Source organism: Ipomoea nil, unplaced genomic scaffold (assembly GCF_001879475.1).
Source record: "Ipomoea nil cultivar Tokyo-kokei standard unplaced genomic scaffold, Asagao_1.1 scaffold1421, whole genome shotgun sequence".
Lineage (NCBI taxonomy): Eukaryota > Viridiplantae > Streptophyta > Magnoliopsida > Solanales > Convolvulaceae > Ipomoea > Ipomoea nil.
In genome coordinates this window covers 4121949-4147958 of record NW_017617849.1, presented here as the reverse complement: position 1 = coordinate 4147958, position 26010 = coordinate 4121949, and the positions used below count along the sequence as shown (strand labels likewise).

The following is a 26010-nucleotide window of genomic DNA, read 5'->3' as shown; positions in this document are numbered from 1 at the left end:
TAATTATAAATCCATATTTGCATAACTATAAATCCAGAATTGCATAACTACACATTATATTAATGTTTGTTAAAATTGTGTAAATTATTTTAGTATACAATTATTAGTTTTAAAATTGATATTAATTAGTCGCTAATATATGCAGCAACGGGGTTGAAAGCTATCGCTATTTAACAACGGAACTCATCAATCACACAATTTTGTTGAAATCATCGCATTATTTATCAATCACACTACATTTAACAAAGCTAACAATCTGATCTCCCAAGGAACTGAAGACCTTAATCCCAATATACAGCCTGAGATAGGCTAGTTGTGAACTACAGAAAGAGTTGAATAAGAGACCTTGATCCCAGTTGAGTTGTTATATAATTGGTAAAGCCAGCATCATTGAAAATCTTCACCCAATCTTTTAATATTCTCTCTTGTCCGCCATAATAAACCATCATCAGATAATCCATAAAAAGTTGGTTTTGCATTGACTCATCATCCCCATTTTGGGTGGCGCCTAAAATCACATCAACAATTATCACCTTTCCTCCATTTTCTCTCTTGGAAATTGCTTCTTTACATTTCTTCAATATTTTAACGCAATCCTCATCATTCCAATCGTGCATTATCGACTGCTTTAAATTATCGTATTAGATCATTCAACAATTATATTTAATGAATTGAATTAAAAAGAGTAGTATAATTAATAAAATTAAATTGGACCTGCAAATTAATTCATTCTTTAATATATAATGTACCTTTAGTAAAACTGCATGAGCAGGAGGTATGGCCTCGAACATGTTTCCAGCAAGATAGGTCAAATTGTTGGTCCCTTCCAAGCCTGCAACCACGTGCGGAAGATCCAAAACAGTACACTTCATACCCGGAAACTCATCGGCAATGGCTCTGGCCGACATCCCGGTGCCACCTCCGACATCTACTAGGGAATCCAACCCCTCAAAAACTCCCCTACAATGCTTTCTGATCAAACTCATAAAAAGTAAGGTATCAGAGGCCATGGCTTGGTTAAAGTAACGGTTGAGCTCCGGATCCTGGGTTGCATATTCCCAAAATGTTGTCCCATGAGCCGTTTGGAACGGCGTAGGATCATCGTTGTGGAACCACTCACTGACACGGAGCCATGGGCCCGTAAATATGGTATATGAAACTTTCATGAGAGGTGCCGCAGAGAAGGGATGGTCCTTAAGGAGAAGACACGAAGGAGGTGCGAGGGCATACCTGCCGCCGGCCCCGCCATTATCTCCGTCATCTTTGTCGTGAAGAAAGAAGCCGGAACGAGTCAAGTGGCGCATGAGGCGACCAAGGTGGTCGGCTTTTGCCTTGTTGATACGGAGGGCGTCGACCAATTGTTGAAGCGTGATGGGTCGACCGTGTCTGTGAATGATGTCTGCTATGCCTAGATCAACTGCACATATGAGAGAGACAGAGTTTATGAAGTTCAAACTGTGGTTCAATAAGTGAGTTTGGGCGCCAAGGATCTCATTCTCCTGCAATTCCACCCCTAGCTAGTTAAAGCAGCTCACAGAAATATAATGTGTGAAGAAGGAGAAGCAATTATAAAATGAATGAATTGAAGGAGATATGCAGGAACCAGTAAGTCATCACTTTATATAAGTTAAGCTAAAACATGTGGAAGAAGAAAATGGTAGGTGTACTCCATTAAGTATAACATAAATTAAATATTTAATTTTTATTAAATGAAGGAAAAAAAAAAAAACAAATACCCTGACTCACCTTTTTTTATTGAGTTACCACATGTATTCTCAAATTTTATTCTCTCACTTTTACTCTATTATATGACAAACAGTGATAGGTTATTTTAATTATGTGAATCCCAGAAAAGTGTTTATATCACAAATTTATAAGAATTAATAAAATTAGAATAAGAAGTGAAAATACATGTATTTTTTTTTAATCAATCCAAACATAATTTTGGACTTGTTGGCCCGTTGGCAGCCTTAGCTTCTAGCAACAACTCATAATATAATTATATCAACACATAATTGAGACTCAAATCTGAAACATTTTCTTATAATACTATAATATATATATATATATATATATATATATATATATATATATATGTGTGTGTGTGTGTGTGTGTTCAAGTTCATCAGGTGCATTTAAGTATTTCCCGTGCGGTTGTGCGGGTGATTAATGTGCGTGAGTTTTGTACTTAATGTGCGTGAGTTTTGTGCATAATGAGCGTGAGTTTTGTGCTTAATGTGCGTGAGATTTGTGCTTAATGTGCATGAGTGTGTAATGTTTAATGTGCGTGAGTTTTGTATTTAATGTGCGTGAGTCTTGTGCGTAATGTGCGTGAGTTTAATTTTGTGCTTAATGTGCGTGAGTGTGTACTTAATGTGAGTTGTTGTTGAAACTTTAAAATGCATGAATTTTATGCTTAGTGTGTGTGAGTTTGTGCTTAATGTGCGTGAGTCGTGTGCTTAAAGTACGTCAGTTTTGAACTTAATGTGCGCGAGCGTGTACTTAATGTGAGTTGTTTTAAAAACTTAAGGTACGTGTGTTTTTGTACTTAACATGCGTGAGGTTGTGTTCTGGAGGTGTTTTATTTGTGTGTTTAATGTGTGTGTTGTGTACTTTAAGTGCGTCAGATTAATGCTTAACGTGCGTCCACCCGCACAATCGCACGGGAAGCATCAAATGCACCTGATCCCTTTCGTATATATATAAATATATATATATATATTTGTTGAGCGTTGTTTGCGTGTGCGAACCAACCTGGACAAATAACAATGATTCGAACAATGTTGAAATGCGTAGCAGCTAGCTTTGAACAACAACAACAATAATTATTAATGGGTTGAAATGCGTAGCAGCTAGCTTTGAACAACAGCAACAATAATTATTAATAGCTTCAATTTCGCACAGCAACAACACCAATAAATGTGGCAGCCTCAATTTCGCACAGCAGCAAGAAGTATGGCGTGTTAGCAGTTTCGTTCTCGCACAGCAGGAATGAAGCAGCGTCGAACAACAAGAATAATAATTTAGAATGGCAATAAAATCACTCCCTTAAATGTATAGTTTGGAAGAATGACCAAGGATCGAGTCTCACTAGCGAGAGTGTGGGAGCAACCTCTCAAAGTGAAGGGAGTTCCTTGTGCGTAGTGAGTAAAGGTCTAGCCTCTGTGGTTCATGTTCAGTTGAGTTATTACCATGATTTACATCATCCCAAATACACTGTCGGGTTGGGGTTCAACATTTTGGAAGAATAACTTAGAATAGTTTTATTACCTAAAATGACCGAAAACATGGGCTATATATCTTGGAGGGGACGTGCTCTTGTCAATTCCTCATTCATAATATTGTAAAAAAAAAAAAAAAAAAAGTGACGTACCATTAACCCAACAAATCGAGGCAAAAGATATGAGTGGAATACAAAAGAATATATTGTGTTTTTTTTTTCAAAATAAATAAGTAATTAAAATATATTACATACTCTGATACTCAATCTACCTATACCTTGTTACGTTGATGAATAAAAACATATGATTGGCTTACATTAACCCAATAAAGATCAGCCAAAGATATGGTTGTAATTAATTAATCCATAAATTAACACAAATAATGGTTCAGTGAAGTACACACACACATATATAATTGAGAATTTGAGATTTGATAATGCCTGTACCAAAAGTATAGAACAAAGTGAAGGGATATGATGGCATTATTGCAGGAGATAGATGAGATATGGTACTAATTAATTAATCCATAAATTAACACAAATAATGGTTCAGCACTTCAGTGAAGTACAGTACTAGTTCAGTCAAGTACTCCACACACACACATATATAATTGAGATTTGATAATGCCTGTACCAAAAGTATAGTGCAAAGTGAAGGGATAATGGCATTATTGCAGGATTTGCAGGAGATGGATGAGATTCTTCTTGACCAAACTCACATATGGAACCAAATTTTCCACTTCATAAACTCAGCTTCTCTAAAATGTGCAGTTGAGCTAGGCATACCAGACATCATTCACAGCCATGGCCGACCCATCACGCTCCAACAATTGGTCGACGCCCTCCATATCAACAAGGCAAAAGCCCATCACCTTGGTCGCCTCATGCGCGTCTTGACTCGTTCTGGCTTCTTCCTTGACGCCAAAATCACGGATGGAAACGGGTATGCCCTCGCACGTCCCTCCTTTCTTCTCCTAAAGGACCATCCCTTTAGTCTGGCACCTTTCGTGCTAGGGGCAGTCTGTACCATATTTACAGGTCCATGGCACGGCGTCAGTGAATGGTTCCACAACGATGATCCCACACCGCATGTAACGGCCCACGGGAGAACATTTTGGGACTTGGCAAGCCAGGATTCGGAGATTAACCATTACACTAACCAAGCCATGGCGGGTGACGCCCTCCTTTTCATGACTTTAATCAGGAAGTATTGTAGGGGAGTTTTTGAAGGGCTGGATTCACTAGTAGATGTCGGCGGTGGCACCGGGATGGTGGCCAGAGCCATTGCCGATGAGTTCCCCAACATGAAATGTACTGTGTTGGATCTTCCACACGTTGTTGCCGGCTTGGAAGGGACTAAGAATTTGGCCTATGTTGCCGGAAACATGTTCCAGGCCATACCTCCTGCACAGGCAGTTTTTCTTAAGGTATAGTACAATTTTAATACACATTTTATATTTAATAATTCATTAAATTCTTGTATGATCTGAAACTACAATTAAATTAAATTAGTGGATAATGCACGACTGGAATGACGAGGATTGCGTTAAAATACTGAAGAAATGTAAAGAAGCAATTTCCCGTAGAGAAAATGGAGGAAAGGTGATAATTGTTGATATGATTCTGGATGCCACCCAAAACGGAGATGAAGAGTCAATACAAAACCAAATTTACTTGGATTTGCATATGATGGTTTATCATGGTGGACAAGAGAGAACATTAAAAGAATGGGTAAAAATCTTCTATGAAGCTGGGTTTACTGACTATAAAACAACCCAAATTGGAACAAGGTCTCTCATTCAACTTTTTCCTTAAATCTATATATATATATATATATATATATATATATATATATATATATATATAGTCTCCCCTATCACAGGCTATATATATTTGAGACAATAAAAAAGTGAAATTGGATTGGTAATTCTTATCTAAAATATTATCCATATCTATTACCCTGAAGTAAATGTATTTTAATTTGACTTCCAGCTTTAATTTATTGGTACGGTATATGTAATATGTCAAATAAATAGTCAACTTCATTAATTCTGTGCTTTAATATTAAGGATTCAAGATGTTTTCTTTTTGGGTTAAATTAAATAACCATATGACTTATGAGGTTCATGGATATGTGACTTTGAATTGGTTGATTAGGAGCGATGAGACTTGGCTTTAATGATATTAACTAACATGATTGAGTTTCAGTTAGAAGGTAATTACCTAATTTAGGCCAGACTCAAGGAATTGATTGACCATAATTTACCTTTGCGAAAAAGGGAGTATGAAATGTCAATACCAAGGTATTTGATGAAATATCGCTTAGACATTCATGAGTCATGAGAATGTCCTTGTGTGTTTTAAGAGTGTGGAATGACCTTTAGAAAGGCTTCCTATCACGTAACGACATCCGTCATCAAGCAAATTGACTTTCATTCTTGTTATTCATCTTAATCATTACTTCTTTTACTTGTTGCTTGTTATAATCAATCTTTGTTAGGGCTAGATTTTCATGGAATTAATAGTACTTTGTGCTTGAGAACACATAAGCATGCATCTATCACCAATCATTTGAGAACGGCAAATTCACCCTAATATTCCTTTGATCATACAACAACCATTAACAAAATACAAGCACAAATAATTTATAAACTCATCCTCACAAGTACAAAATATCATAAAAATAGAACACTATGCGTCTCTTGTGACAAAATCAGACGCGTAACTTACACGTGGCAGATTTGTAATTAAAATGAGCCAATTTTTTTTTTATTATTTTAAAATTTTTAGACTATATGCTGTGTTGTTCATGTGAATTTTTTTTTTGAAAAAAAATAATAATAAAATATTTGCATTTGGTATATTCTACATGTACAAAACTACATACAAAGATACTAAATTTTGGCTTGAAATACATCATCAAAAAAGGCCCGTAATTTTAACTTTCGATTTCAATGCAAAAAATATTGTGTCTCTATTTATTTTTTCACTTATTTATATTTTCTTTCATTATCCGACGGACTATGTTGACCTTCCGACTGACTACTCGATCTGTAGTCATAAAACCAACATTATCCATATTAACTATTAAATTGTTTGAAGATTTTAAAATTTTGTATTAATTTTGTATGATTTATTTATTTATTTGAACTTATTAGTACTTATTTAACAAATTATATTAATATTTGTTAAAATTGTCTAAATTATTAGTGTTAAAATTTTTTAAGTTAAACTTAATTATTGTTTTAAAGATTTTAGCATACGGGCTGGCCTTTTCTATGCCCGCAAAGTGAGAGGTTTTACAGCTCACCCCGCTAACCCACTTTGACACTTCAGGTAAAAATGTATATACAAAATAGCGGCCAATTTGTCCCTTGCTAAAATATTTGACCTTTGCCTAGACATTTCTTTTAACCATGCCCCTATTTGGTAAACTATTAGCCTATTATAATTGTTTGATACTTTAATTTGATTTAAAATCAACTCCAACATGTTAAAATTTAAAAAACTATTCAAAACAACTTTTTCAAGTAACTTAAAAAAAAAAAAATTATACCAACTAATAGCTAATTTACCAAACACTTTTTACAATAATTATACCCCCGAATTAACCTAATCAGCGGCTAACCGCCATTTACCAAACAAACAAAGTATCTATGGAAATTGATATTAATTAGTCGCTAATATATGCAGCAACGGAGTTGAAAGCTATCGCTATTTAACAACGGAACTCATCAATCACACAATTTTATTCCACAATGTTGTTGAAATCATCGCATTATTTATCAAATCACACTACATTTAACAAAGTTAACAATCTGATCTCCCAATGAACTGAAGACCTTAATCCCAATATACAGCCTGAGATAAGCTAGTTGTGAACTACAGAAAGAGTTGAATAAGAGACCTTGATCCCAGTTGAGTTGTTATATAATTGGTAAAGCCAGCATTATTGAAAATCTTCACCCATTCTTTTAATGTTCTCTCTTGTCCGCCATAATAAACCATCATCAGATAATCCATGAAAAGTTGGTTTTGCATTGACTCATCATCCCCATTTCGGGTGGTGCCTAAAATCACATCAACAATTATCACCTTTCCTCCATAATTTTCTCTCTTGAAAATTGCTTCTTTACATTTCTTCAGTATCTTAACACAATCATCATCATTCCAATCGTGCATTATCCACTGCTTTAAATTATCGTATCAGATCATTCAACAATTATATTGAATGAATTGAATTAAAAAGAGTAGTATAATTAACAAAATTAAATTGGACCTGCAAATTAATTCATTCTTTAATGTGCAGTGTTAATGTACCTTTAGTAAAACTGCATGAGCAGGAGGTATGGCATCGAGCATGTTTCCAGCAAGATAGGTCAAATTGTTGGTCCCTTCCAAGCCGGCAACCACATGCAGAAGATCCAAAACAGTACACTTCATATCCGGAAACTCATCGGCAATGGCTCTGGCCGCCATCCCGGTGCCACCTCCGACATCTACTAGGGAATCCAACCCCTCAAAAACTCCCCTACAATGCTTCTTGATCAAACTCATCAACATTAGGGTATCAGAGGCCATGGCTTGGTTAAAGTAACGGTTGAGCTTCGGATCCTGGGTTGCATATTCCCAGAATGTTGTCCCATGAGCCGTTTGGAACGGCGTAGGATCATCGTTGTGGAACCACTCATTGACACAGAGCCATGGGCCCGTAAATATGGTATATGAAACTTTCATGAGTGGTGCCACAGAGAAGGGATGGTCCTTAAGGAGAAGACACGAAGGAGGTGTTGTTGGCCTTAGCTTCTAACAACAACGCATAATATAATTATATCAACTCATAATTAAGACTTGAATCTGAAACATTTTCTTATAAAAAAGCAACTTTGACTATATATATAGGGATGCACTCGGGTGCGAATAAGTATCTGGGAGGGATTATGCGAACGAATTCGCGCGCGACACATGTCCAGATCTAATAGATTAAAAAAAATACGGTGGCATTTTCGTAAATAATTGAGCATCGAAGTGCAAGTAAAATCACTTACAAGTGCACCTACTTTCACCTATAAGTGCATGTAATTTTGGCTTGTTAACATTCACTTCCCGCAAACATTATGCACCTGGGTGCACCTACTTATAACTATTGGTGCAACTATTTATAACTATAGGTGCAACTATGTATAACGATAGGTGCACCTACTTTCACCTATAAGTGCATGTAATTTTGCCCTACTCATTGATCTGGGTGCACCTACTCATTGATCTGAGTTCAGCGGGTAGTAATACCCGTGAAAACCACCCACAAACATTCATGCACCTAGGTGCAACTACTTATAACTATCTGTGCAACTACTTATAATTATATGTGCAACTACTTAGAACTATAGGTGCAACTAGTATTGATGCTCAGTGTAAATTTTTACTTGCACCTATAATACATTTTACATGCACTTGTAATGCATTTTACTTGCACTTCAATGTTCAATTATTTACGAAAATGCCACTGCGTTTTAAAAAAAAAACAGTGTTTCTCATTCATTAGATCTAGACACGTGGACGGACATAATCCATTCCTATTTCGCACCTTGGCGAAGCATTCACATGTGAGTGTGATTATATATATATATATATATATATATATATATATATATATATATATATATATATATATATATATATATATATATATATATAACGGATCAAGTGAAAAAGAAGCCTAAGGTGAAAAATATGGTTTAATATTATCCATTGATTCAGTCAAAATCGACGTTCAAAATTAAGCAATTAAAAAAACACGGTGGCATTATGGTAATTTTGTGTAAGTGAATTTTTTTAATTTTTTGTCTTTCATAGCATTGTTTCTCTTTTTGGGGAGCACATTGTTATTCATTCCAGAGCACAATGTTATGCCTTTCAGAGCATAGAAATATTTCTTCCCGTGCACATTGCTTTGGTTAATAAGTTAACTTCTTTTTTTTTTTTTTCTTCCAATGCATTTTTTTTCTTTCTTGCAGAGCAGAATGTTATGCCTTTCAGAACACAATGTTGTGCCTTCCAAGTGCATGTTATTTTGTCTTAGAGTATATATTGTTTAGCGTTCCAGAGCACATTGTTGTGACTTCCAGTTTTTAGATCGTAGGTGTTAATTTATATATATATATATATATATATATATATATATATATATGAATCACTAATTACTAATAATAGTTTATTATTGTGATTGGTTATGATTTGTGTTAAAGATCATGCATTAAATTTAAATTTAAACAATTATGTGTCCCTTACCGTGTATATTTTTGCTCCAATGCATACTGTTATGCCTGTAGTTCCATATGTGAGTTTGGACGTGAAAGATCTTGAAATTGCACCTTGAATCTTGAATTCATTTATACCTTTAATGTTCTACTTGTTTTAGAAGAGATATTACATTATCAATTAATTAGGTTATTTAATGAACATAAATAACGAAATATAAATGCATAAAAATAAAACAAGTACTCAGAGATTGATCACGCAGTTCGGACCCAATTCACTATAGATGTTCACCAAGGAGTATTACAAGAGGTAAGTACAAATGGCCCTAAGCCTTTACCACTACAACACCTTCCTAACATCTACTCAGGATTACACGTGCATGCCGTGACGACCTTTAACCGAAGCTTCAGCTGTACCAGGTACTGACTGTGCAGCTCAGACAGAAATCCTCAAGAAATAATATAATTGTTGAAATTTTTAGCTAAAAATGACAGTTTGAGTGATTATTTTGTGGTACAAATATATGTGGATCCACTTCCGATTTGGGTCGGGTCAAAGTGGATTCGGGTTCCTCGTAGTGAGACGAAGAATTTGATATAATATACGCTCAAAATGGGTAATAGGTGAATGAGAAATTGATTCTCAAAGTGAACCTATTTGAGAGAAGTCGACAACTTAAACCTATTGTTTAGTGGCTAATTAAAATTAGCACTAATCTTGGTGCTAATTACTTAGCATTCACGAAGGAATGCTTGTAATTTAGCATTGGAAAAGGTTAAGTTGCAACATAGTAATTAAGCTTTTGAAAGCTTGATTAGTGAATTGGGAAAATGAACTTTCGTGCTATGCTTTGTGCATGGACGAAAGTTGTGCATGAATTGAGCTTAAGCTTTGGATTCGGTGTGCACGAATCAAATGTTATATGCATTGATTCGTGCTGCACCGTTTCGGTGCTTGCGGACCACTCAGGTGTGGTTTCCGGTCCCAATTCGTTAAACCTTCGGGTTTGTACGGACTTCTCGGTCACTCAGATATTTTGAAACGGGTCTTTATGGTCGGTACGAATTAATAATAATCGCGTATTAAGTTCGTGACCGTTGATATTATTTCAATAACAAGTATGACCGTTTCAAACGTTTTAATTCAATTTTTAAATTGGATTAATGGTGATTTATGTGCCATGAATATGTTATTTATTCATATTTCCCCTACAAATAGCTGTGGTGGTGCCAGAATGTTTAAAACACAACATTCAAGATTGAAACTCTCAAAACCTTTGCATTTTCTCTCTACTCTCATCTCATGTTTTGAAAAGAAATTCTGCCAACATCTTCCATAAAACATCGGAGTGCTCAACTTGTGTTCTAGTTCGCCGGACTTTGGGTTGGAGTGCTCGAACGCTAAAGTCGTAGTCCGTTTTATCCTGGGAGACTGACGCCACAACGATCCTAGCACCCTCGAGAGGTGGCGAATCGGTTTTAAGGAGAGTGTGTGTACACACGACTCGGATTTGTGCTTATTCTTCTTTCTCGTTGGGTTAAAACCTCATGTTAGAAACCCGCTCTTGTTAATTTTTTGTTCTTGGTTTCAGACCAAGTGGTGGGATTAATCTCGGAAAGATTAAATCCTTGTACTAGTTTCGTACTAGTTGTGGTGGGATTAATTTCGTGGAAATTAAGTCACGTGTACTAGTTTCGTACTAGTTGTAGTGGGATTATTTTGATAGAATAAATCCCTAGTTGGTTAATATATATACGGGGTATATATATGTAAATTTGGTTTCGTACCAAAATTGGTTGGAATTAATTTTGTATAAATTAAATTCCATCTTTCGGGACAAATATATATTATATATTTATATATTCTGTGTATCGTTTTATTCACCAATTTCCAACAATAATAATAATGGAGATTAATACAGTAGCTTTCTAGAATGTCTTTCACTCAAAATATCAATACTCAATTCAGCAACTTTCTAAAAGAAGATGTCTTCATTTTATAGTAAAGCTCACACCATCACATGATCCACATAAGTAGCATTTCAAAGTCCCGCACATACCATCTTTCATGCAAAATTAATTTCATTAACTAACTTCTTAAATTAATTAAGACCACTCCTTTATTTCTGCAAAGCTGCTTAATCTATTTGTCCAACACTGTTACCTTTCAAATAAACTCACCTTGTAGACTGTACATATCTTCTTGACTGGAGATGCGATTCATGGACCATAAGTAAATTCAACACACACTAATTAGATTGACAATTAAATTAGCTAATACAAATAGATTTTTAATGTGTATGATTTGTACAGTTCGAGATCTCATTCTCCTGCAATTCCACCCCTATATCCTAGTTAAAGCAGCTCACAGAAATGTACGTGTGAAGAAGAAGCAATTATAAAATGAATGGAGATATGCAGGAAACATCCAGTAAGTCACTTTATATAATTTAATCCAAAACATGAGGAAGAAAATGGTAGCCTGGTAGGTTGGTGTACTCTATTGAGTATAACTCACACTAAATATTTAATTTTTATTAAATGAAGAAAAAGAATGAACAAATACCATGACACACCAATTTTTATTAATTAATCAATCAAAATATGATTTTGGATTTTGGACTTGTTGGCCCGCTGGCAGCTTTCTAGCAACAACTCATAATATAGAGTAGTTATGCTGTGCATCCGCATGGTGCATACGGATGCAAAAACGATGTCGTTTTATTAAAAACGCGCGTCTCTCCTTAAAAAAAAAAAAATTCAGGTTCGATTCTCAGCAACAACATTATGTTGTTCATTCATTCTGAAATTTTAGTTCATAGATTATGGAATTTTATTTCATTGATTATGGAGTTATAGTTCATCGATTCTAGAATTGTAGTTCATCGATTCTGAAATTTTAGTTCATAGATTATGGAATTTTAGTTCATTCATTCTGGAATTTTTAGTTCATAGATTAGATTCTGGAATTTTAGTTCATAGATTCTGGAATTATAGTTCATCGATTCTGGAATTTTAGTTCATATGTTGTTGCTGGGAATCGAACCTGAATTTTTTTTTTAAAGGAGAGACGCGCGTTTTTAATAAAACGACGTCGTTTTTGCATCCGTATGCACCATGCATTGTACATACGGATGCACAGCATAATTTGCCCATAATATAATTATATCAACCATAATTGAGACTCGAATCTGAAGCCTTTTTTGTTTTTTTTTTTATTTATTTATAAAGCAACAATCATATTATCAAATTACAAAATACTTGACTATTTATATTTTAATTTTGTTTATTTTTTGTTTTTACGTATGAGACATACAAAAACTGGTTAACATTGCCAACCCTTCCAATTTAATGTAATTAATGAGTTCAATCAATAATTTACATTGACCAATAAATTTATATTATGCCGTTTAGTTTAATTTATTGAAAAACTTATAGCCGCTATCTATATGGATGCTTTAGGTGATTCCTGTCTTGTAACGTTAATTGGCTATACATAATTTACCGGTTCAAATTAATCAGATAAAAGCTCCCGAGGGATGTCGAATTTGAAATCTTATATTGTAATTTGACATATATAAATAATAGTAAATATACTATTATGTAGTTATAAGATTAAAGTTAAATTTTACAAGCATAACTCGAATTAAATTTATATTAATTTTATGGTAATGGAGAAATCCAATGTTAAACGCAATTTCCTTATATAATCTTTAATTAATTTTCTTTCGCTAGTTGTTTGACTCTAAGCCGGCCACATTAATGCATTATCAAGTAGTATAGCTAGTCCTTTTCTAACATAAAAGCTGCCAAAGTAAAAAGCACACAACCTAAATTATATTTTACTAATTAAACAATAGATATATAGGTGTGACTATTTATCTTTCATTTAGTTTTTAATCATATATAGAAATGGGTTGGCGTATGTAATGAGTGACTCTTTCCATTACTTAACCTATGATCTTTATACTATCTTTACTTATTCTTACCCTAAATTTAGGGTGGATCCACACTCTACCTCACAAGATGAGGATATCACAATCGGCACACCATTTATTATTACACTATGACCCTGTTTGGTAAAATGGCTGTTAGCTGATAGCTGATTGTGTTAATTAGAGGGTATAAATAGTTGATAACATTAGCTGATTATAGAAAAGTGTTTGGTAAATTAGCTGTTAGCTGATAGCTGTTTGATATAATTTTTTTTCTCAAAAAGCTAATTGAAAAAGTTGCTAGGAGTAGCTTTTTAAATTTTAGCCTTTTGGAGTTGCAAAAAGCTAATTAACCAAACATTTATATTGATATTTTAACTAAATCAATAAATTAATAGTGGTCAAATAGGCCAAAATTGGCCTATAAGCCAATTTTTTACCAAACAGGGCCTATAGTTTTCTAAAATTTCATAATATTTATTTAAATATCATAAATTAAAATTCACTAATTATATTAAAACATAAAAATAAAAAATATTTAAATACATTAACTTAAATTTTTATTTTTATTTTTTTAAAAACAAACTTATCTATTTGAGACTAAAAAAAGAGTAAAATTTAATGTGGGCTATAATTCTTGTACACTTATAACTATTCTATCTTTAGTTTATGCTTGACTTATCACCATGGTTAATGGTTAATTTTCTTGAGTTGTATGATTAGTTATTGTATTAACAATTAATATTAGTGTTACTACCCATGACCTTGTGGTCGCGTGCACCAAATTACTTTCTCATATAAGAGGTTAAGAAAGTAGTTATGAACAAATACTGCATTGTAGCAGAGTTAGTACTTAGTAATACTCAAAAAATATTAGTGTTATTATACATACCCATTGATGCTAGGAATTGAACAGTATATAATTTTGAACCAAGTTTGGGCTAGCTGTAATTAAAAATAAGGTCTTATCATAAATTATGAACACAAATTATGTACCTAAATAAGATTTGAAAAATAAGTAAATATAACATGTCTATGTGTCTTGTGTTGTGATTTTTTGTGTCTTGTATTATAAAATTTATATAATAAATGTTCACAATTTAGATAAATATGCATGATTGGATTGGATGAGGGGCTTTTATTTTCAGGATCACTCAGTCCCTTCCAAACTTGCTTGTTTAATTCTTGATTTGGTTATATTTTTGAAGGTGCATTGTGTCAAGACACTCAAATTGCAATGAAGCACACCATGGGACTAGATCAAATCAAGAATTCGATCATTTGTGGCGGAAGTGACAACAAGAGGCCGGAAGCATGGATCACACCAATTAATTGGTTTTGTGTTACAAAAACTATGCTTGGGTACTATCCAGTGAGGGTGTTTTCTTCTAAAACTGTTATTGCACCAGTTAATCTAACATTTCTATCACAGATCATAGTTATACATTCTTAAAATATTTACTTTTATAAAAAATCTTATAATCTGCATTGATATACACCATGATACTGAATGATACTTTGATAAATTTTAAAACACTAATCGATTATGCACCGCGCGTCAAAACGGTGCCGTTTCTACAGTTATAACATAGTGACACTACAGTGTGTCTACACCGACACTGTCTCACGTATTATTTTTATATTATCAAATGAAACTGTAGTTATATCAAAATGATACTATAATTGTGGTGAAATGAAACTACAATATATATAAAATGAAACTGAATAACATTTCACATATTTGAGTGTATATTGTACAATGAAGCTGTAATTATATTGAAATAATCATGTAGTTGTGTTTTAATGAAACTATAGTGTATATAAAATAAAATTAAATAACATTTTCACATATTTGAGTGTATAAATATTGAATGATCAAAACTGTAGTTATATCGAAATGAAACTGTAATTGTATTGAACTGAAACTGTAGCGTATACAAAATGAAACTGAAGAACAAAGTTATTTTTTGCAAAAATTATATTTCTTTTTATTAAACAAAACGACATCGTTTTGATGCGTGGTGCATGACCGATCATGCACCGCGGTGCACGATATAATTTGCGTCTTTTATACAAGCCTTACCACAAAAATTATATTTTCACATCTAGAAGATTATGCTTACATGTCCAGTTGCCTGAGTTCTTACCTTCTTTAATTGATTTTATCATGTTTTTGTTCCCTTGTTTTACTAGTATTTGTACTTGATATTTGCTTAACTTCTTGAATATTTTCTATACTTAGTACCTAGTTACTTGTTACTTGTTAGTGCATAATTTATGCCATAAATTTTTAACTTGCGAGAATGACAACTTTTTACCCGTACTCATCATTTATTACAATATATAAATATAAATATAAATAAATAAATAAATAAATAAATAAATATATATATATATATATATATATATATATATATATATATATATATATATATATATATATTCCATAACCCTGGAAATAGATTATTTTTACCTCTAAAATATTATGAATATCTTTTTCTTTCTTTGCTCAAAACAATTAAAATATTATTACTCAAACAATGGTTACAAGATACAATTTGTCTAAGATAAAGGAAAATAAAACTTTAAAATATAAACAAAATATAAAACATATATTATCCCATATTATCCCATATTTATTCAACAATTGGTGTACCCTCGTCGCAATATTTATCAAATCACACGTGTAACAAGGTCAACCATCTTTATTTCATCAAGACAAACTTCAACTACGATACAATATATATATATATATATATATATATATATATATATATATATATATATATATATAGCATGGGATGGGCTAGCGCAGTTGCGAGTTAAGGAAAAAGTTGAATAAGAGACATTAATCCCAGTTGAGTTATCTTATAGTTGGTAAAGCTAGCATCATTAAAGATCTTTACCCATTCTTTTAATTTTCGCTCTCGTCCACCAAAATTAACCATCATATTCACATCCGCGAAAATTTGAGTTTGGATTAACTCATCATCATCGTTGTCGTCGTCTCTGTTTTGGGTGGAGCCCATAATCATATCAAGAATAATAACTTTTCCTCCATTTTCTCTATTGGGAATTGCTTCTTTACAATTTTTCAATATTTTAACGCAATCCTCGTCATTCCAATTGTGCATTATCATCTGATTAAATTTAATTGTAGTATCAGATCATACAAGAATTTAATAAATTATATATAATAATAATAATAATAATACTAATAATAATAATAATAAAAAATAAAAGTGTAGTACGTAGAATTGTACCTTAAGAACAACTGCTTGTGCAGGAGGTATGACCTCCAACATGTTTCCCGCAACATAGACCAAGTTCTTAGTCCCTTCCAAGCCGGCAACAACGTGCGGAAGATCCAACACACTACACTTCATATCCGGGAATTCATCGGCCAATGCTCTGGCCACCATCCCAGTGCCACCTCCCACATCTACTAGTGAATCCAACCCCTCAAAAACTTCCCTACAATATTTTTTGACCAAAGACATTACAAGAAAGGAATTACTTGCCATGGCTTGGTTAAAGTGATGGTTAAACTCGGGGTCTTGACTGACGCGGTCCCAAAATGTTTTCCCATACGCTGTTTGGTACGGCGTTGGATCATCGTTGTGGAACCATTCACTGACATGCTGCCATGGACCCGTAAATATGGGACCGGTTGCCCCTAGCACGAAAGGTGCGAGACTAAAGGGATGGTCCTTAATGAGAAGACACGACGGAGCCCCGAGGGCATAGCCGTCGTGGTCCTTGATTTTGGCGTCAATAAAGATGCCAGTACGAGTCAAGACGCGCATGAGGCGACCAAGGTGGTCGGCTTTTGCCTTGTTGATAGCGAGGGCGTCAACCAGCTCTTGAAGCGTGATGGGTCGACCGTGTCTATGAATCACGTCTGGAATGCCTAGCTGAACAGCACATTTGAGAGAAGATGAATTTACGAAGTTGAGAATGTGGTTCCTTATGTGAGTTTGGGCACGAACCAACTCATCCTGCAATGCCATTATCCCTATTTAATTTCACCTAGCGCGCGCAGCTTAGATATACTACTTTTATTTGGTACTTGGAATTGCATTCTCCGTCTCAATTATTATATATATATATGCATTGATCATGGTTTAATTTATGTTGTTTATCTATGCATATCTCTGGCTGATCTTTATTGGGTTACATACGTTACCCTCAGCCTATCATATGTTTTTATTCATCAGCAAGGCATAGATTGAGTACGTTATAATTAAATATATATTTTTACGTAATATTTTCTTAAACATTTTTAGTCCAAAAAATCTAAGTTTCCATCACCGAATTCGAACCTATGACCACTAATTTAGAATGTTAACAGGGATGCTAGATGGCATTATATAATTTATTATTTATTTCAGTCCAAAGAACCTAAGTCCCTACCACAAGGTTTTGAACAATGTTGTATGAATCATAACAAAAAGTACAATTTTTTAATATACTAAAAGTATAATATTTGTGTACTGAATATACATTATTTAATAGTATGGTCCACACAATAATGATTGTCAAACCTATAACCACTCATTTGGAATGGTAACGTGGATGTCAATTACATTTATTTTATTTATTATGTATCATTAATATATATATGATTTTAGAATTCCACTTGTATCTTTTGCCCCAATTTGTTGGATTAACGGTAGGCCACAAAATCTTTTTTTTTTGAATGTTTAGTGTTTAATAATTCAAACGTATATTTTTTTAAAAATTATTTTAGGTGTTGATAATACGCTTGCGTCATGCAAGTTCAGTTCAACACGTGAATTTGGATTTGTAGAAGCTCATTCTTATCGTCTCTTAGGGATTGAGATATTGTACTATTGTACCAGAAATTATTTTTAAGCTAAGGAAGATTAATTTTAATTTCTAAGTCCTAATAATGGAATCCAAAAATGAACCATGGGTTGTATAATTTCTTTTTTTGGGTGTATATAAACCACAGGATATTCCGCCGTCCGTCTTACCGTCTAATCTCCGCTCAATCCGGGAGGCATAGGAGTTGACCCATGGTCAGGAATCGTCACTTGTGGGAATCGAACACGAATAGTCCCAAAATTCTTCCCCACAAAGAGAGCTCATTTGTCACTTGAGCAACCCCAATGGGTTACCATGGCTTGTATACTATGTTATATTATAAGATCTCTAAAATATATTATTCCATGCATACTAATTTATTTTTAGCTCAACTCTCATTGTAACCCAGAATTCTTCAAAAGACCAAAATCATGCTAATGTGTGTTGTACACTGATAAGTGTTAAATTATACTATTTTTATGGTGTATAAATTGGTCAATCTTGGATTAGAATTACTTTAATTCTGTTTAAAGTTACCAATTATGTGATAAATTGTGTTGGATGAGCTAATTGGAACTAATATCTTGTGTTTAAGGGAAAAATAACCAACATATGGAATTCTCCCCACCATTGGATGAAAAAAGAACAAATGTTGCACGTTCTTTTCAAATGCATGTAATTTCAAGAGGGAAGGACAAAATTATATGGAATATAGAAATTATGAATCTACAATATAAAAATTATGAATCTAAAGTATAAATTTTATGAATCTACAGTATAGAAATTATGGATCTATAGTATAAAAATGATGAATCTACAATATAGAAATTATGGATATGGAACCGTGTCCACCTTGCAAGATGGGCACGTGCTCACAGCATAACGTTCCGGCAAATTATATGGTATACCAGGGCGCACAATGCATTATGCGCCCTGGCTCAAAACGACGCCATTCTGTACTTTTTTTTTTTTTGAAAATTTCGTTTTCCATTTCTACTGTTAACCTCTTATAAAAAAAATCTCGTGTTTCAAATGTATATAATTGTATAATAAAATGTACATAATTGTATAACAGAATGTACATAATTGTATAACAAATTACACATAATCTTTTTTGAAAGAATAATACACATAAACTCTTAATTCTTAAAAAAAAAATCATCTGTTTCGAATATACATAATTGTATAACAGAATAGACTTAATAAAACGGCGTGGTTTTAAACTGGGCGGGATGCACAATGTATTGTGAGTCCTAGTGCACAATATAACGATTGTACTTTGACAGTTAAAGTAAAAATGTATGTACAAAATAGCGACAAATTTGTCCCTTGCTAAAATATTTGACCTTTGCCTAGTCATTTCTTTTAACTTTAGCTATGGAAATTTATATTAGTCGCTAATATATGCAGCAACGGAGTTGAAAGCTATCGCTATTTAACAACGGAACTCTCCACCGATATATATTTAAATGCCTTTATGTTAACACTTTACGACAGACTTTGTGACAGATTGTCCGTCGCTAAGTTGAATATAATATATTTCTTCTAAATGAAAATTTATTCCACAATTTTGTAGAAATCATCGCATTATATTTATCAAATCACACATTTAACAAAGTTGACAATCTCCCAAGGATCGGACAAATTAAACTTCAACTGAAGACCTTAATCCCAATATACAGCCTGAGATAGGCTGCTAGTTGTGAACTAAGGAAAGAGTTGAATAAGAGACCTTGATCCCACTTGAGTTGTTATATAATTAGTAAACCCAGCATCATTGAAAATCTTCACCCATTCTTTTAATGTTCTCTCTCGTCCGCCATAATAAACCATCATCAGAAAATCCATGAAAAGTTGGGTTTGAATCGACTCATCATCTCCATTTTGGGTGGCGCCTAAAATCACATCAACAATTATCACCTTTCCTCCATTGGGAATTGCTTCTTTACATTTCTTCAGTATTTTAACACAATCCTCGTCATTCCAGTCATGCATTATCCACTGCATTAAAAGAGTAATTAATAAAATTGGACCTGCAAATTCATTCTTTAATATAATATAATATAATGTACCTTTAGAAATACTGCATGAGCAGGAGGTATGGCCTCGAACATGTTTCCAGAAACATAGGTCAAATTCTTGGTCCCTTCCAAGCCGGAAACCACGTGTGGAAGATCCAAAACAGTACACTTCATATCCGGAAACTCATCGGCAATGGCTCTGGCCGCCATCCCGGTGCCGCCTCCGACATCTACTAGGGAATCCAACCCCTCAAAAACTCCCCTACAATGCTTCTTGATCAAACTCATCAAAAGTAGGGTATCAGAAGCCATGGCTTGGTTAAAGTAACGGTTGAGCTTCGGATCCTGGGTTGCATATTCCCAGAATGTTGTCCCATGAGCCGTTTGGAACGGCGTAGGATCATCGTTGTGGAACCACTCACTGACACGGTGCCATGGGCCCGTAAATATGGTATATGAACCTTTCATGAAAGGTGCCATACAGAAGGGATGGTCCTTAAGGAGAAGACATGAGGGAGGTGCGAGGGCATACTCGCCGCCGGCCCGACCATTAATATCTCCGCCATCTTTGTCGTGAAGAAAGAAGCCGGAACGAGTCAAGAGGCGCATGAGGCGACCAAGGTGGTCGGATTTTGCCTTGTTGATACGGAGGGCGTCGACCAATTGTTGAAGCGTGATGGGTCGACCGTGTCTGTGAATGATGTCTGCTATGCCTAGCTCAACTGCACATATGAGAGAGACAGAGTTTATGAAGCTCAAACAGTGGTTCCATATGTGAGTTTGGGCGTGAAGGATCTCATTCTCCTGCAATTCCATCCCTAGCTAGTTAAAGCAGCTCACAGAAATGTACGTGTGAAGAAGAAGAAGCAATTATAAAATGAATGGAGGAGATATGCAGGAACCAGTAAGCCACTTTATATAAGTTAAGCCAACTAACCCTTCCAATTTAATGTAATTTATGAGTTCATTCAATAATTTACATTGACCAATAAATTGCTATGATATGATGCAGTTTAATTTAATTTATGAAAAAATTGATAGCCGCTATCTAAATGGATAATGCTCTTGCTGATTCCTGTCTTGTGATGTTAATTAGATGCACATAGTTTATCAGTTCAAACCAAAAAGACAATGATCGTGTTTGGTAACATAGTTAGTTTATCAGTCAATTATGACTTATTTGATCATTATTAGCTGTTTGATTTAGTTAAACAATGTGTTTGATTAATTAGCCTTAAAATTCAAATTAAAACAAAAGCTAACAGCTAATTTACCATAATCAGCAAATACTATCAAGAAGTCAAACTTCCAAGACCCTGTGATAGATCTAATGACACCAGACTCCCATATGGGAGGTTGTGAGTTCGAGCCTTAGTGGAGGTACTCTTTGTGCTTCAGTAAAAAAATCACCCAATCAACTACAGCTATTTATCAAACACCATCAGAAGCTCCTACGGGATATCGAACTTGGAATACGCTACTTAAAAGATTAAAGTCAAATTTTACAAGCATAACTCAAATCAAATTTATATTAATTAATTTTATAATAGTGGAGAAGTCCCATGTTAAACGCAATTTCCTTAGATAATCTTTAATTAAATTTCTTTCGCGAGTTGTATGACTCTAAGCCGGCCACATTAATACATTATCAAGTAGCTAGTCATTTTCTAACATAAAAGCTGTCAAAGTAAAAATGACACAACCTAAATTATATTTTACTAATCAAGTGGCTTGTGGTCTACTGGTATCCGATTGGCCTCTTATGTGGGATGTTTTAGGTTCGAGCCTTGGTGTAGGCGTAGATAGTATATGGGTATCCCCCTTCCTTTGTAATAAAAAAAAAAATTATATTTTACTAATTAAACAATAGATAGATTTGAATACTTATTTTTATTTACTTGTTAATCATGGATAAAAATGGGTTGGCGTATGCGATGAATGACTCCACCACTTGACCTACGACCATTATACTATCTCTACTTATTCTTACCCTAAATTTACAGTGGATCTAAACTCTACCTCACAAGACGAGGGTATCCACAATGGCCACACCATTTATTATTATATTATAATTTTCCCAAAAAAAAAATTCATAATATTTATTTACATATCATAAATTAAAATTCACTAATTATATTAAAACATAAAACAATAAAAATATTTAAATATATTAACTTAATTTTTTTTTTTTTTTAAAACAAACTTATCTATTTGAGACAAAAAAAAAAATAATAATAAAAATTAATGTGCGCTATAATTCGTGTACAGTTATAACTAGTCTATCTTTTGTTTATGCTTGACTTATCACCATGGTTAATGGATAATTTTCTAGAGTTGTATGATTAGTTATTGTATTAACAATTAATACTAGTACAAGGGTTACTATACACATGCCCATTGATGCTAGGAATTGAACAGTATATAATTTTGAACCAAATTAGGGCAAGTTGTAATTAAAAATAAGGTCTTGCCATTTAAACCTGATTTTGTAGGTTCAAATGATAAGTTGAAAACTTGGAGCACAATAAAAGTATAACTATGTCAAGCATGCATAAAGACACATCTATCAGATAATTAATCTTTAATCAACTTCCTTTACAACCTTGTGGCTGTAGTTTAGTGGTAAGAATTCCACGTTGTGGCCGTGGAGACCTGGGCTCGAATCCCAGCAGCCACACATGTATTACCATTTTGAAAACTTTAGCTTGAGGTGATGATCTATACATAAGCAATGAGGACTACCCTTGAATCAACCTTGTGGCTGTAGTTTAGTGGTAAGAATTTCACGTTGTGGCCGTGAAGACCTGGGCTCGAATCCCCGCAGCCACAAATGTTGTCCCTTTTTGAAACTTTAGCTTGCGGTGATTTGCACGTTATACGGCGCAAAATGAGGAGTATGTAGACTAACTAGAGTCTAGAGACCAGTGGACTATGTATAGGTATATATATATTATTTTTATGCATCCACAATGGTCACATAATAAAGCCTCCTCAGTAACAAGACCCAAAAGAAAGAAAAACAAAGGAGTTTGCCCTTACAAATTCTTCCCAACATCCAAAAGATGGGCCATGGAAAAAAATGTATTTTGGGTTTTTTATCCAATATAAGAACGCTTTTACTGAGGCTTGAACCCACAACTTCATATATAAGAGCGTAACTTGGTGTCACTAGATCACACGGTCCAAAAATCTATTCTGGACTTCTAGCGAATATAATTTAATATTTTAGCAAAGGGTAAAAATTGAGTAAAAAGTGAAAGTATGTATATCATTACACTACTCTAATTTATTTAGTTTTTTTTTTTTTTCATAATTATAGATTGTTTCCTTAAAAAAAAAAAAAGGAACATATTATATACTCATTCTTCCAAAGGTTGAACCCCAACCCTAAGGGCCCCCACACTCTGACCCGACAGAGTATTTGGGAGGATGTAAATTATGGTAACTCAACGGAACATGAATAGATCAGAGTATTATAATAATCTTTGATTAACTGAATATTTATTCCACAACGGTGCACATTATTTATCAAATCACACAAATAACAAGGTCAACAATGGTTCTAGATAAACTTCAACTAAAATAGACATTAAGCCCCGCCAATATATATAGCAAGGGATGGGCTAGTGCAGGTGGGAGCCAATTAAGGAAAAAGTTGAATAAGAGATCTTGATCCCAGTTGAGTTGTTTTATAGTAGAAAAAGCCAGCATCATTAAAGATCTTAACCCATTCTTTTAATGTTCTCTCTCGTCCACCATAATAAACCATCATCTGCACATCCGCGAAAATTTGGCTTTGGATTAACTCATCATCATCAACATCTCCATTTTGGGTGGAGCCCACAATCATATCAACGATTATAACTTTTCCTCCATTTTCTCTACCTGGAATTGCTTCTTTACATTTCTTCAATATTTTAACGCAATCTACATCATTCCAGTCGTGCAATACCCACTGCATGCTCCAATTTGTAGTATTAGATGATCATCATATATACAAGAATTTAATGAATTGCATATAATTAAAAAGAGTATGGTATGTAGTAGAGAGAATGAGAGATGAACATTTGTACCTTGAGAAAAATTGCTTGTGCCGGAGGTATGGCCTTGAACATGTCTCCGGCAACATAGGCCAGGTTCTTAGTCTCTTCCAAGCCGGCAACCACGTGTGGAAGATCCAACACAGTACACTTGGTATCCGGGAACTCATCGGCAATGGCTCTAGCCACCATCCCGGTGCCACCTCCCACATCAACTAGTGAATCCAACCCCTCAAAAACTTCCCTACAATATTTCTTGACCAAAGCCATTAGAAGTAAGGTATCACATGCCATGGCTTGGTTAAAGTAATGGTTAAGCTCCTGGTCTTGACTTGCGCGGTCCCAAAAGGTTTTCCCGTACGCTGTCTGGTACGGCGTGGGATCATCGTTGTGGAACCATTCACTGACACGGTGCCATGGGCCCGTAAATATGGTACTGCTTGCCCCTAGCACGAAAGGTGCTAGATTAAAGGGATGGTCTTTAATGAGAAGACACGACGGTGGCCCGAGGGCATACCCGTCGCCGTCCTTGATTTTGGCGTCAAGAAAGAAGCCGGAACGAGTCAAGACGCGCATGAGGCGACCAAGGTGGTGGGCTTTTGCCTTGTTGATAGCGAGGGTGTCAACTAGCTCTTCAAGCGTGATGGGTTGACCATGTCTGTGAATGACGTCTGGAATGCCTAGCTGAACTGCACATTTGAGAGAAGATGAATTTATGAAGTTGAAAATGTGGTTCCATATGTGAGTTTGGGCACCGACAATCTCATTCATCTCCTGCAATGCCATCCCTATTTTCAACTAGCTAGCTAATACTACTTTTGCTACTTGCATTATATACAGTCTCATCATCTCAAATATATATACACATTCAATCATGGGTTGTATTGTTAATTAATCAATGCATATCTCTGGCCCATCTCCTGTAAAAAAAAAAAAAAAAAAAAGAATCTCTGTCGCATCTTTATCGGGTTACGTTACCGTCAGCCTATCACATGTTTTTATTCATTTTCAGCAATATATAAATTGAGTACGTTATCTATTTAATTAATTATTTATTATGAAAAATATATATATTCAGCAATTCCATGATCTATTAATAATAGCGTATCCAATTTTGTGTCTGATTTTTATATTCCACTTATATCTTTTGCCCGAATTTGTTGAATTAACAGTAGGCCATAAAATCTTTTTTTGAATGATTGGTGTATAATTTTTTTTGAAAACAATGATTGATGTATAATTGTATATATAATTAATTCACATGAATATATAGTATTATCAATCTCTCCCTTTGACATATATATATTGATCAAACAAACATGTAACGAGTTATCCACCTCAATTCATGCATAAATGTACATCAAGTTCTCCCCCTTAATACATACATAAATGTACATTAAGCTCTCCCTCTTAATTCATACACATTCTCCCCCTCAATTCATATATGTATATATTACTGTACTTAATATATATATATATATATATATATATATATATATATATATATATATATATTACTTTAATATATAGATTAAGTATAGTGCATGCAAATATATATTAATTGCATGCACTATACTTAATCTATATATTAAAGTATATAATATATATATATATATATATATATATATATATATATATATATATATATATATATATATATATATACTGTACTCCGTATTAGTTAGTACTACTTTTAATTGGCATTAG

General features: G+C 34.0%; 5 protein-coding genes and 2 non-coding genes across 10 annotated transcripts in view; 3 read left to right on the top strand and 4 right to left on the bottom strand.

Annotated features, from left to right (window-relative positions):
* The window catches only part of LOC109187738 (trans-resveratrol di-O-methyltransferase-like), a 46154-nt gene that overhangs the window by 15224 nt on the left and 4920 nt on the right, over positions 1-26010 (bottom strand). The gene's annotated exons all lie outside the window — the stretch shown is intronic.
* LOC109187745 (trans-resveratrol di-O-methyltransferase-like) lies at positions 197-25142 on the bottom strand. 4 transcript variants are annotated; one of them, XM_019338052.1, is made up of 2 exons: positions 750-1520; positions 197-626 (listed from the first exon to the last, which is right to left on the bottom strand). In XM_019338052.1, the coding sequence occupies exons 1-2, from the start codon at positions 1302-1304 to the stop codon at positions 321-323; spliced, it is 861 nt and encodes a 286-aa protein (XP_019193597.1). In that variant the 5' UTR covers positions 1305-1520; the 3' UTR covers positions 197-320. The 4 variants fall into 4 exon arrangements, with proteins under 4 accessions (XP_019193597.1, XP_019193598.1, XP_019193596.1 ...); XM_019338053.1 differs by having other exon boundaries at positions 197-623; positions 750-1519; XM_019338051.1 differs by lacking the exon at positions 750-1520 and adding an exon at positions 24337-25142 and having other exon boundaries at positions 225-623.
* LOC109187743 (trans-resveratrol di-O-methyltransferase-like) lies at positions 3859-5330 on the top strand. The gene is made up of 3 exons (XM_019338047.1): positions 3859-4647; positions 4733-5039; positions 5078-5330. The coding sequence occupies exons 1-2, from the start codon at positions 3883-3885 to the stop codon at positions 5033-5035; spliced, it is 1068 nt and encodes a 355-aa protein (XP_019193592.1). The 5' UTR covers positions 3859-3882; the 3' UTR covers positions 5036-5039; positions 5078-5330.
* On the bottom strand, positions 16187-17472 carry LOC109187744 (trans-resveratrol di-O-methyltransferase-like). Its single transcript, XM_019338048.1, has 2 exons — positions 16679-17472; positions 16187-16555 (listed from the first exon to the last, which is right to left on the bottom strand). The coding sequence occupies exons 1-2, from the start codon at positions 17423-17425 to the stop codon at positions 16238-16240; spliced, it is 1065 nt and encodes a 354-aa protein (XP_019193593.1). The 5' UTR covers positions 17426-17472; the 3' UTR covers positions 16187-16237.
* Positions 19782-21080, bottom strand: LOC109187748 (trans-resveratrol di-O-methyltransferase-like). The gene is made up of 3 exons (XM_019338055.1): positions 20826-21080; positions 20315-20795; positions 19782-20243 (listed from the first exon to the last, which is right to left on the bottom strand). The coding sequence occupies exons 1-3, from the start codon at positions 21077-21079 to the stop codon at positions 19950-19952; spliced, it is 1029 nt and encodes a 342-aa protein (XP_019193600.1). The 5' UTR covers position 21080; the 3' UTR covers positions 19782-19949.
* On the top strand, positions 22869-22940 carry TRNAH-GUG. Its single transcript has one exon. It is a non-coding gene; the product is annotated as a tRNA-His (tRNA).
* On the top strand, positions 23021-23092 carry TRNAH-GUG. The gene has a single exon. It is a non-coding gene; the product is annotated as a tRNA-His (tRNA).

Excerpts from the sequence above, each read along its gene's own strand:
- LOC109187745 (XM_019338050.1), bottom strand. The coding sequence starts at position 25,089 with ATGGCATTGCAGGAGATGAATGAGATTGTCGGTGCCCAAACTCACATA. Across the intron at positions 24,219-24,336 it reads CACAAGCAATTTTTCTCAAG|TGGGTATTGCACGACTGGAA; the intron begins GTACAAATGTTC and ends TGGAGCATGCAG.
- LOC109187744 (XM_019338048.1), bottom strand. The coding sequence starts at position 17,425 with ATGGCATTGCAGGATGAGTTGGTTCGTGCCCAAACTCACATAAGGAAC. Across the intron at positions 16,556-16,678 it reads CACAAGCAGTTGTTCTTAAG|ATGATAATGCACAATTGGAA; the intron begins GTACAATTCTAC and ends AAATTTAATCAG.
- LOC109187743 (XM_019338047.1), top strand. The coding sequence starts at position 3,883 with ATGGCATTATTGCAGGATTTGCAGGAGATGGATGAGATTCTTCTTGAC. Across the intron at positions 4,648-4,732 it reads CACAGGCAGTTTTTCTTAAG|TGGATAATGCACGACTGGAA; the intron begins GTATAGTACAAT and ends AAATTAAATTAG.
- LOC109187748 (XM_019338055.1), bottom strand. The coding sequence starts at position 21,079 with ATGGAATTGCAGGAGAATGAGATCCTTCACGCCCAAACTCACATATGG. Across the intron at positions 20,796-20,825 it reads TTTCTTCACGACAAAGATGG|GTATGCCCTCGCACCTCCCT; the intron begins CGGAGATATTAA and ends GGCCGGCGGCGA. Across the intron at positions 20,244-20,314 it reads CTCATGCAGTATTTCTAAAG|TGGATAATGCATGACTGGAA; the intron begins GTACATTATATT and ends CTTTTAATGCAG.